The sequence below is a fragment of the Mobula birostris genome, chromosome 32, assembly GCF_030028105.1.
Source record: "Mobula birostris isolate sMobBir1 chromosome 32, sMobBir1.hap1, whole genome shotgun sequence".
Classification (NCBI taxonomy): domain Eukaryota; kingdom Metazoa; phylum Chordata; class Chondrichthyes; order Myliobatiformes; family Myliobatidae; genus Mobula; species Mobula birostris.
The window spans coordinates 20,845,755-20,858,186 of NC_092401.1; the positions used below are offsets into that span (position 1 = coordinate 20,845,755).

A 12,432-nucleotide genomic window follows, 5' to 3' on the forward strand; every position below is an offset into this window, starting at 1 on the left:
TTCAAGAATGGAGGGAGGCAGAAGCAGTGAAGTCAGCTTGACCTCAGTGGTTGGGAAGATGTTGAAGGTGATTTATAAGGACGAGGTTTCAGGGTGTTTGGAGGTACATGACAAAATAAGCCAAAGTCAGCATGGTGTCCTTAAGGGAAAACCTTGCCTGACAAATCTGTTGGAATTCTTTGCAGAATTAACAAGCAGGATAGACAAACGAGAATCAGCAGATACTGTGTACTGGGATTTTCAGAAGGCCTTTGACTAGGTGCCACACATGAGGCTGTTTAGCTAGATAAGAGCCTATGGTATTACAGGAAAGACACTAGCATGGATAGAACATAGGCAGATTGGCAGAAAGCAAAGAGTGGGGAAAAAGGGAGATTGTCTTATTGGCTGCCAGTGACTAGTGGTGTTCCGCAGGGGTCCACGTTGGGACTGACTCTCTTTACATTGTACATCAATGACTTGGATGATGGAACTGATGTGTTTGTGGCCAAGCTTGCGGACAATACAAAGATAGGTGGAGGGGCAGGTAGTGGTGAGGAAACAGAGAAGCTGCAGAAGGACTTAGCCAGATCAGGAGAATGCATAAAGAAGTGGCAGTTGGAACACAGTGTTGGGAAGTGCATGGTTTTGCACTTTGGTAGAAAGAAGAAAAGTGTGGGCTATTTTCTGAACGGGGAGAAAAGACAAAACTCAGAGATGCAAAAAGATGCAAACGAGGTGCAGGACTCCCTAAAGGTTAACTTGCAGATTGAGTCAGCGGTGAAGAAAGCAAATGCAATGTTAGCATTCATTTTGCCAGGTCTAGAATATAAAAATAAGGATGTAACGTTGAGACTTTATAAGGCACTGCTGAGGCCTCACTTGGAGTATTGTGAGCAGTTTTGGGCCCCTTATCCAAGAAAGGATGATCTGACATCGAAGGGGGTTCACAAGAGGGTTCACGAAAATGATCCCAGGAATGACAGGCTTATCATATGAGCAACGTTGGATGGCACTGGGCCTGTACTTGCTTGAATTTAGCAGAACTGAAACCTATTGAATGTCGAAAGGCCTAGACAGAGTGAATATGGAGAGGATGTTTCCTACAGTGGGTGAGTCTAGGACCAGAAGCCACAGCCTCAGAATAGAGGGACATGCATTTAGAACAGAGATGAGGAGGAATTTCTTTAGCCAGAGGGTGGTGAATCTGTGGGGTTTGTTACCACAGGCAGTTGTGGACGACTGAGTGTATTTAAGGCAGAGGTTGATAGGTTCTTGATTAGTCAGGGAGTGAAAGGTTATGGAGAGAAGGCAGGAGAATGAGATTGAGAAGTAAATGGATCAGCCATGAATAAATGGCACAGCAGATTCAATGGTCTTATGATCTTACTGGCCCACACGCCTTTGGAATATGGGAGGAAATCAGAGTACTCGGGGGAAATCCAGGTGGTCACACACACAACGTGCAAACTCCACAATGAAAGTTTCCGGGAAGTTTCCTCCCACATCTCAAAGACGTGCAAGTTGGTAAGTCATCCCTAGTGGTGGGCGGTAGAATCGGTTGAAGTGGAACGGGATGTTAGCGGAGATGCGGGAGGAATAAAGTAGGATTAGTGTAAGGGGTCAGCGTAGACTAGATGGGTTTGTGACCTGTACAACACTGACCTACACCTTAGCTAATGATACCCTAGTTAGCGGTCAGGCCTTACCTTGTTCTTCTTGCCGAATGGCCAGCGTTTGTTCTTGCTTTTGCCGATGGTCCTTTGGTCAACCTTTGACTCTGATTTAAGGGAACCAATGCTATTTTCTGAAGAAGTTCGATTGATCAGTTGGCTGTAGTCTTCAAACTCTAACTCCCCTGGCCTCTCAAATCCTGATTTGTAGGCCTCAATCAGAACACGAGAATCCTGAATCCAAGAGAAAAAAAAAATCAGCAGATTTGCTTCTAGTTTACTCTGCTAATCATGCACACGTTGTAATCATTATAACTCAGTGGTTAATTAAGTGAATCTGCACCCAGAAGCTAGGACTACCAACAACATAGCCCATCACAGCCCCTGGGGAATTTCAATCAATTAAAAAATAACCCCATCTGCAACAAAAATCTCATCTCAGTAATGGGGCATGACAGCAATAAATTATTACTATTTTTATTTGTGTTAGTGCCGGAATGTGCAGTGACGCTTACGAGCTGCCCCAGCACCCCGTCAGGTGCGTTGGTTGTTAAAGCAAACAGCACATTCCACTGCATGTTTTGATGTACAGGTGATAAATAAATCTGAATCTTGAATCCTTCAGGTATTGCGGTCGGCCCCAGCCTGGGCCATATGTAATTCATCGAGTGCCCTGTGCAATGAGCTGGCCAGCTACTCAGTGCAGGGACCAGTTATGGATGGACAACACATTTTGGTTTATGCCAGTGACAAGCTCGTCCTTGAACTGGAGGTCCATGAGCTAGTCCTCCTCAAGGGATCAGAGCTGGAGAGGGTGAGCACCTTTAAAGTACTCAGTGTTATCATTTCAGAGGATCTGTTCTGGATCCAGCAAGTACAAAGAAAACATGGCAGCAACTCTATTTTCTTAAAAGCTTGCAACAATTCAACACGTCATCTAAGATTTTGATACACTTATGCTGTGGAGAGTATATTGACTACTGGCATCACGGCCTGGTATGGAAACAGCAATACCCTTGAACGGAAATGCTTACAAAAAGTAGTGGACACAGCCCAATCCACCATAGGTAAAGCCCTCCCCACCGCTGAGCACATGTCCAAGAGGCACTGTTACAGGAAAGCAGCATCTATTGTCAGTGGCCCCCACCATCTAAAACGTGCTCGCTTCTCGCTACTACCATCAGCAAGGAGGCACAGGAGCCTCAGCAGCCACACCAACAGATTCAGGAACAGTTACTACCCCTCAACCATGAGGCTCTTGAACCAGTGGGGACAATTTCACTCAGCTTCACTCACTCCAACACTGAACTGTTCCTACAACCTATTGATTCACTTTAATGGACTCCTCATCTTGTGTTCTCAATATTTATTGCTTTGCTTTTTGCTTTTATTCTTTTTTGTATTTGCATAGTTGGTCGTCTTTTGCACATTAGTTGTTTGCCCATCCTGTGTGTGGTTATTCATTGATTCTGTTCTGTTTCTCTGTATTTACTGACAATGCCCACAAGAAAATGAATCTCAGGGTGACATATGTGTACTTTGATAATAAATTTGCTTTGAATTTTGAAATACAGCTAAAAAATCGAAAGGTTGTTGAGCAAGGACGAAATTGCCACAATCACTCTGGGATTGTATGCCTTGAAGAACACGAGATGGTGTACAGAGAGGAGGGAGAGGGGCTGGGAGAATGATTCAAGCACAATAACCTGAGTCTCAATGTGGACAAGACTAAAGAGATGATGGTGGACCTTGGCAAGGTGCAGGCTGGCCGCTCCTCACTGCACGTTAACAGCTCCTCCTTGGAGAGAGTTTGGAGCACCAAGCTTCTGGGTATGCACATAAATGCAAGGTCTCACCTGGTCCCTCAACACCACCTCCTTAGTTAGGGAGGCACAACAGCATCTCCAGTTCCTGAGGGGATTGACGCGAGTGAGGCTTCCCCCCCCCCCACCCTCATTCTAACCAATTTTTACAGCAGCAACAGAGAGAGCCCTGACCAGGCGCATCACCACCTGGTACAGGAACTGCGAGACAAGCGACTGCAAGATAGTACAAAGGCTTGTGAGGGCTGCTGTGAGGATCACTGGGGTCTCTGTTCTACCCATCTGAGGTACTCATCAGCAGCGCTGAGTATGCAGGACCCCGAGCATCATCAGTGCTCCCTCCCATGCGTCCAACAATCTCTTTGACCCCCTATCACCAGGAAGGAGGTGCTGTTGCATTAGGACCAGGACGGTTCGGATGAGAAGCAGCTTCTTCCCCCAGTCTGTGAGACTACTGAACTCCCTACAAGCACCCGGCTCTCACCACACAGGAAACAGCAGTAGAGTTATACAGTATACTCTTTAACTCATCACATAAATGTTATCCGTTAATTTATTTATGGTAATATTACTTTCTGTGTTGTGTGTGAATTACTGTATTGTACACCCTGGCCTAAAGGAAAGTTGTTTTGTTTGGCAGCATACATATATATAGTTGGAATCACACTAAATTTGAACTCAAACAACATGGTAAAACTTCATTTCTTGCAGAATCGAGTGAAGCAGCCCTATTCTTGGAGCAACTGGGTAATACTGCATAGATTGTTGTTCAAAGACGGAAAAAGAGCTAATAATTCTAAAGTACTTCCAGAACTCTGAAATGTTCTGCAGGTAAGGATATGTTTCTGGCATTCTTTCACACTGAAAGGATGAAGGAAACAGGAAGCAAACTGCACAGAATAAGGTCCTGCAGTGATGCAATTAAAAAAAACAGAAAAACTTTTGTTCGGTCTGCAATAGGGAGGATTACCCATGCTAACCATTTTAATTCCATTCTGCTTTCCCATATCCATGACCTCCCGTTGGCCAGAAGGAACAACAGTCCACAATGAGTGGATTCGACAAATCAAGGACAGGGGAAGCAGACAAACCATTTGTCTTTGTTTCCTCCCCCACCCCACTCCTCCCCAATTTGTGGACTGATTTTTGCTCTGGGATAATCTAATCAGAGCAACTGAATGTGGACACAAAGAGCTTCAGATAACGACCTGCTAAACCTGATACTATTCTCAGATGAGTAGCTATTTATTATGTAAAATGCCAGACCTACCAAAGAAGCAATGTGCAATCTCACTAGACTCTGGGTCGCCTCATTTAACTGGTTTGGACTAGCCAGAGTGTAAAGGCGCAAATACTCAAGGCTGGGGTGGGCAGAACTATGAAACCATGCTGGTTGTAGTCCAGAACAGTAACCAGTAAGAAGGTGACCCAGGTGGGACAGGTGACCTTGAGCCAATGGGATTGAGATCGCCCAGTTCAACTGATGAGGAACACGAGAAGAGTCAGGAGCTCCAAACAAGTATGGGTGATAACCCTCCAGCAACGAGAGGCCAACCATCACGAATAAGGAGAACCCCACGGACACGTGGAGATCAGGACCACGAGGAACGCCTGGCCCGCAAAGACTCCTTTCCCAGGTAATAACTTTTCTCTTCATTGACTGTTCACGGAGGGGTAGGGACTGTAGTGGGCTGCCCACAGGTGGTTAGCTTGTGAAACTACGTGCTTTTTAGATGAGATAATAGAAGTTAATTACTGGTAAGTACGGATTCTCAGTGCCTCACTGATCATTATTACAAGGCGTCAATGTGTAACACTCAGCTACAGTCGTGAGGAGGCCACTCTCAGGTTGGAAGAGTAACACTCCGTATTCCATTTGGGTAGCCTCCAACCTGACGTTCCTCCAGCATTCCTTGCGTGTTACTCTGGACTGGCAGCATGCACAGCATCTCGTATTTGCAAGTAATTTGTTTCAATCATGTTGTCTAAATCTTTGACAGGATAATCCCAAACTCTTCAGAATGGATCTACAGGATCTTTTACGTTCAATATGGAGGGCAGACAGAGTTACCCTCAGCAACACACACAAAATGCTCGAGGAACTCAGCAGGTCAGACAGCATCTATGGAGGGTCAGTCAACGTTTTGGTCTGAAACCCTTCATCGGGACTGGAAGGGAAGGGGACAGAAGACAAATAAGGTTGCGGGGGGAGGGGAAGGAGTACAAGCTGGTACGTGAGAGGTGAAACCAGGTGAGATAGAAGATGGGTGATTGGGAAATGGGGGATGAAGTACGAAGCTGGGAGATGATAGGTGGAAGAGGTGGAAGAACTGAAGAAGGAGGAATCTGATAGGACAGGAGACAGGACCATGGGAGAAAGGAAAGGAATTGGGGGTACCAAAGGGAGGTGACAGTAGAAGATAAAAGTAGCAGTAAAATAGGAGACAGAATGGGGAATGGAAAAAGAGAAAAGGAGGAGTTGATGAAATTAATGTTTATGCCATCAGGTTGGAGTCTACCCAGATGGAATATGAGGTGCTGCTCCTCTAACCTGAGAGAGGCCATGGACCAACACTCAGTTATCAAGTACTGAATTGGTATTATCATCACCAGAGCTATTCTGGTTTCCAGTGCTGTCTGCGCGTGGGTTTATCCCTGGTTAAAGTGGAAAAAGTGCAGAGAAAATTTACGAGGACGTTGCCAGGATGTGAAGGCCTGAGTAACAAGGAGAGATTAGGAAGGCCAGGACTTTATTCCTTGGAACGCAAGAGACTGAGGGGTGACCTCATAAACGTGTATGCAATCATGAGGGCGTGGTTAGGATGAATTACACATTCTCTCCAGGGTTAGAACAGGTTTCTATTAAATCTCTCCCCTCTCACCTTAAACCAAGAGAGATATAATCTTTCTTTAAGATGGGAAGAGAGAGGTTTAATAAGAACCTGAGAGGCAACATTTTCACCCAGAGGGTGTTCAGTAAATGGCATGAATACAGATAGGAAAGGCTTAGAGGGATATGGACCAAATGGGACTAGATTAGATGAAAATCCTAGCTGGCATGGTCCTGGCAACATCCTTTTTAATTTTCTCTGTACTGTTTCCATTCTACTGAGCTGGAAATCTATATGAAAACTCCACAGCGGAAATCAGAGTTGCTCTGGTGATTATAATGACAATTCCAAAATCAATCCACGTAAGAAATACTTCCTAATTCTGAAGAGAATTGAGGATTATTCTGCCCATTTTCCAAACTGCATGTAAAAGATCCCATAGATCTATTCTGAGGAGTTTGAGATTATCCTATCAAATATTTCCTATTAAGACAACGTGACTGAAACATGTTATCTTTCACATTGCGTTACTTGAGGATCTAACTTTGAGCGTCTTGGTCCCTGTGGGCTGAAGGAGTTGTTTCCCTGTTTGGCTCTATGGATCTCCGGTTGCCTTCCACATCAGAAAGACGTGCAGGCTGGGAGGTTAATTTGCTGCTGTAAATTACATCAAATAGGTAGGACAGTGGTAGAATCTGGGCAAGAAGATGATGGAAAGGTGGGAAGAATAAAGCTGGACTAGCATAAATGGGAGCAGAATCATTGGGGTGAACGGCCTGTTTGTCTGTGATCAAGGATCAACTTTTTCTTGCCATATACACTTACATGTATTAGGAATTTGCCGTGGTGTGTTAGCATGACGTGCAACAAAGAACAACATTCAACAATTACAAAGAATAAACAAATATATAAAAATAAGTGAGGTTAAAGTACGGATCCGGAATAAAATGTGCATAAATACATAAATACCAGCATGTACTTACAATGCAAAAAACATTACCAAGTGTTTTAAAGTGTGCACAGTGCAGTGACTGAGGTCATCGATAGAGAGGGGTGGGGCCCAACTAGAATGGTTAATCAGATTAGCCGCCTATGGGAAGAAACTTGTAAGATGGCACGAAGTTTTTGCTTTAATAGCCCCATAATACTTTCCAGAAGAGAGCTTATGAAAAAGGAACACACATCAAAGTTGCTGGTGAACGCAGCAGGCCAGGCAGCATCTCTAGGAAGAGGTACAGTTGATGTTTCGGGTCGAGACCCTTCGTCAGAAACGTCGACTGTACCTCTTCCTAGAGATGCTGCCTGGCCTGCTGCGTTCACCAGCAACTTTGATGTGTGTTGCTTGAAATTCCAGCATCTGCAGAGTTCCTCGTGTTTGCGTTATGGAAAAAGACATTTGCAGGGTGAGCAACGTGTGCAACAGTTAATGATCTTACGTACACCACTCTCATTCACGGACTCTGCAGCTTTCGTCATCTCGTCCAGACACTTCCCAATGATGGGCATGACCTTCCGCTCCGTGTCCGCAAACATCTTATATGCTTCGCAGAGTTTCCGTGTCCGCCGCTCATCCATGTCTTGCAGCTTCTGCAGAAACACCACCAGATGGATGGCTGATCAAGAACAGGTACACCAGAAGATGCCCAGGCCTCATAGTACACATAAAAGTTAGGCCCCTCAAGTACTCAAACTCAGTAAATAAGAATATAGATGCTTGGCATGATGGTCAACATTACATCTTTCCAGGTTCCCTTAGGATTGAAAATCAATCTCTATACAAGCTGCAAGTTGAACTGGCAGAGAATAATCACAAAGTATTGATTATAAGAGTTGATAGATAGAACATAGATCATCACAGCACGGAATAGGCCCTTCAGCCCACAATGTTGTGCTGACCTTTAAACCTACTCTAAGGTCAGTCTAATCTGCCCCTCCTACTATCTCTTCTTTCAGTTAGTCCTGACGAAGGATCTCGGCCCGAAACGTCGACTGTACCTCTTCCTATAGATGCTGCCTGGTCTGCTGTGTTCACCAGCAACTTTTGGTGTGTCTTGCTCCTACAGAGCCCTCCATTTTTCTATCATCCACACGCCTATGTTTCTTATATATCCTTAATATATGTGTCTCTACCACCAAACTGGCAAGGTATTTCATGCACCCAACACTCTGTCTAAGAAATTTACCTCTGACATCCCCCTCTATACTTTGCCCCAATCACCTTAAAATTATGCCTCCTCATATTACCCATTTCCACCCTGAGAAAAACCTCTGGCTATCCACACAATCTATGCCTCTCGCCATCTTTTACACCTCTTTCAAATCACCTCCCATCTCATTGTTGGTTAGGAAGACACCTGGTCTTTGTGACTTTTATAAATCACTTGGATAAGGAAGTGGAAGAGTGAATAAGGAATCAGAATTAGATTCAGTATCACTGGCATATGGCGTGAAATTTGTTGTTTTGTAGCAGCAGCACATTGCAATACATAATAATAAAAATCTATAAATTACAATTAAAAAACATACTTTAAAAATAAAATTAAGTGAGTCATGCAAAAAGAGAGCAAAAAAAAAAGAAAAAAATTGAGAGAGGATGCAGAGGAGATTTACCAGGATGCTGCCTGGATTGGGGAGCATGTCTAATGAGGACAGGTTGACTGAGCGAGGGCTCTTCTCTTTGGAGTGAAGAGGATGAGAAGTAACTAGATACAGGTGTACAAGATGATAAGAGGCATAGATTGAGTGGATAACTAGAAACCTTTTACAGGTTATAATTGTTAATACTGGGGGCATGATTTGAGGGTGATTGGAGGAATGTATGGGGGGTGTCCGAAGTAATTTTTACTTTTTTGGGGGTTCTTTACACAGAGTGATGGGTGTGTGGAATGCCCTGCCAGGGGTGATGATAGAGATAGATACATTAGGGACTTTAAAAAAACTCTTAGATACATGGATGATATAAAAATAACCATAACCATATAACAATTACAGCACAGAAACAGGCCATCTCGGTCCTTCTAGTCCGTGCTGAACTCTTACTCTCACCTAGTCCCACTGACCTGCACTCAGCCCATAACCCTCCATTCCTTTCCTGTCCATATAGCTGTCCAATTTAACCTTAAATGACAACATCAAACCTGCCTCAACCACTTCTGATGGAGGGCTATGTAGGAGGGAGGGGTTAGATTGATCTTAGGGTAGGCTGGAAGGGCATCTACTGTCCTGTAATGTAGCCTAGAGAAGCTGCAGAAAAGAAACACGAGGATGCTATTGAATTGGAGGACTTGATCTGTCAGGAGAGTCTGGACGGGCACAGATAGGGTAGATAGCTAGAGACTGTTTCCCATGGTAGGCATATCGAAAGTTAGAGGGTGAGGGTTTAAGGTGAGAGGGAAGAGGTTTAAGGAAGTGGGGGGGGGTGTCTGAGGAGTACTTTTTTTTTATAAACACAAAGAGTAGCTGGTACTTGGAATGAGCTGCCAGATAATATGAAGGAGATGGCAAGAACAGTAACAACATTTAAAAGGCATTTGGACAGGTACTTGAATGAACGGGGCATAGAGGGATATGGAATTAAAGCAGGCAAGTCAGATTAGCATAGATAGGCACGGCCACAAGCTTTCTTCACTCCCTTACTTGTCCACAAGACCCTCAAGTTTTGCCTCAGCTCTGCTTACTGAATGCTTTGCAGCCCAATCCGATCTGAATTCTCAGCTGGAAACCAATTTTGCAGATTTCACGACAGACCAGGAAGATCTGACATAGGATTTAATGCATTCACTTCCCTATCTGGTCTACCTACAAATCCAGTGAATCCAGGATCACCATCCACTGCATTGTAACCTAGCACCCAACCACACTTCAAATACCAAAACCTACATTCCAAACATATCTCGTTCAAGTGTCCTTTCCTTACTAACATCAACCTGACAGTTACCCATTGCTCAGTTTGCCCACCCCCCAACACCCAAAACTCTAATTTGTCAAACTTACATTGAAAACATTGGGCATTTCCACGAAGTAAAACTGGTTTTGGTCCTTGTTGTATTTCTGCAGCTGAGCAGCATACTCATTTTTGCTCTCTTCTGCCATGTGGTTCCGCAGGTTCGCTTGCTGTTTTGCCTGAAGAGAGACCAAGGGACATTGTTTGTGCTTTGGTGATGAAGGAACCCCATTCCATCATTCTGTCAGAATTCCAGGTACCTCTTGCTACGTATGCACAGAGTACAGCGGCAGGATTAAACGCTATTGTTAGTCATGGTACCTGCTGGGCATCTTGCAGTGTGGGAGCTACAAGCTACGAAACCTGCGCACTTGAAAGCCCATACGAAAAGAGAGAGCGCTCCACACATAGGACGCCCAATCGATTCACCACGCAATCAATCACGTGCGCCCTTGCCACATTCTTGCAACTGATTAGATAACATTTCATCTCTCTTCACTGCTAAAGTTACAACCAACAACTTTCAGACTCGTAATTAAAGAGGCAGTACTGCTTCCTGTGGGTATCTAGTTGGCTACATGGTTTGTACTATTTTAGCCTATTACATGCCCTAGTGTGGCATTTCCAAGAGTTGATTAGATTAGATTAGATTAGATTATGAGGACACGCAGTCCTCTTTTATTGTCATTTAGTAATGCATGCATTAAGAAATGATACAATATTCCTCCGGTGTGATATCACAGAAACACAGGACAGACCAAGACTGAAAAACTGACAAAAAACAGATAATTATAACATATAGTTACAACAGTGTAACAATACCATAACTTGATGAAGAACAGGCCATGGGCACGGTAAAAAAAAAGGTCAAAGTCTCTCGAAAGTCCCACATCTCACACAGATGGGAGAAGGAAGAAAACTCTCCCTGCCATGCCCGATCACAGTCCGACTCTGAGCCGTCCGAAAACTTCGAGCCTCCAACCAGCCCTCCGACACCGAGCACCATCTCTGCCGAGCGCTTCGACCCCAGCCCCAGCCGCCAGCAGCAGGCAAAGCCGAGCATTTTGGGGCTTTCCCTCCGGAGAACTCGATCGCACAGTTGATATGTGTAAAGTTATAGGACAGGATGAAAATTGACTTGGTTCTTTTGACAGAGAGGGGCAGGAAGTTAAGTTAACTGGGGGGGGGGGTGTGGCACAGTGGTATAATGGTTAGTGTGCCAGCTACAAGGTCAGGGACAGTCTGTACACGTCCTCCCTGTGTTTCCTCCAGGTGCTCTGGTTTCCACCCACATTCCGAAGGCGTACGAGTTGTGGGCATGCTCTGTTGGCACCGGAAGCATCCTGACACATGCCGGCTGCCCCAAGCACATCCCCAACACAAGTGACACATTTCACTGTATGTGAAATGTGACAAAATAAAGCCAACCCTTAGAAAGCTATTCTGAAACGATTAAAGAGGAGCTGATAAAAATCTCAGTAGTAATTGGGCCTGGATCTTGCCAGATGAAAGGACAGAGGAGACAAAAACATTCATCTCATTTAGAGCCATCTGCGCTGACAATGGTATTGGTTTATTATCGTCACAGGTACCGAAATAGAGTGAAAAGCTTATCTTACATACTGTTCATACAGATAAAACCATAACACTATGTATTGACAGCGACAGAGAAAGTGCAGTGCCGGTAAACAAAAATGAACAAGTTCATAATGAGTAGAGTGTGAGGTTAACTATTTAGGGAGCTACTTAGAATCAGAATCAGTTTTATTCTCACTGACATAACTCTTGATTTTTTTTTGTTTTGTGGAAGCAATACAGTGCAGGCACAACACATTATTCTAAGTTACAATAAAATTAAAAAAAAGTCTTATGACAGTGGGATAGAAGCAGTCCTTGAGCCTGGTGGCATGCCCTTTCAGGTTTTTTGTACCTTCTGCACAATGGGAAGGGGGAGAAGAGGGAATATCTTGCTGGGGTCTTTGACTATGTTTGCTGCCTTACCAAGTCAGTGAGAAGTACAGTCAGAGTCCATAGTGGGGAAGCTGCTTCCGTCATTTATTGAGCTCTGTCAATATGAGTCATTGACAAAAATTGGGAAGAGTCAACACGGACATGCCAAATTTCTTTGGCATATCAGAGAGGAGATTTGGAAGTGGTGCAGCTTTCAGACCTGCCACCTCACA

At 44.3% G+C, this 12,432-nt stretch overlaps 1 protein-coding gene across 3 annotated transcripts in view; it reads right to left on the bottom strand.

Annotated features, from left to right (window-relative positions):
• The window catches only part of LOC140191238 (cdc42-interacting protein 4 homolog), a 195,277-nt gene that overhangs the window by 46,549 nt on the left and 136,296 nt on the right, over window positions 1–12,432 (bottom strand). For all 3 annotated transcript variants that reach the window (XM_072248443.1, XM_072248444.1, XM_072248445.1), the window contains exons 7-9: window positions 10,300–10,428; window positions 7,747–7,893; window positions 1,689–1,886 (exon numbers count right to left, since the gene is read on the bottom strand). In XM_072248443.1, coding sequence (XP_072104544.1) covers window positions 1,689–1,886; window positions 7,747–7,893; window positions 10,300–10,428 — 474 coding nt within the window. The remainder of the gene's footprint in view (window positions 1–1,688; window positions 1,887–7,746; window positions 7,894–10,299; window positions 10,429–12,432) is intronic.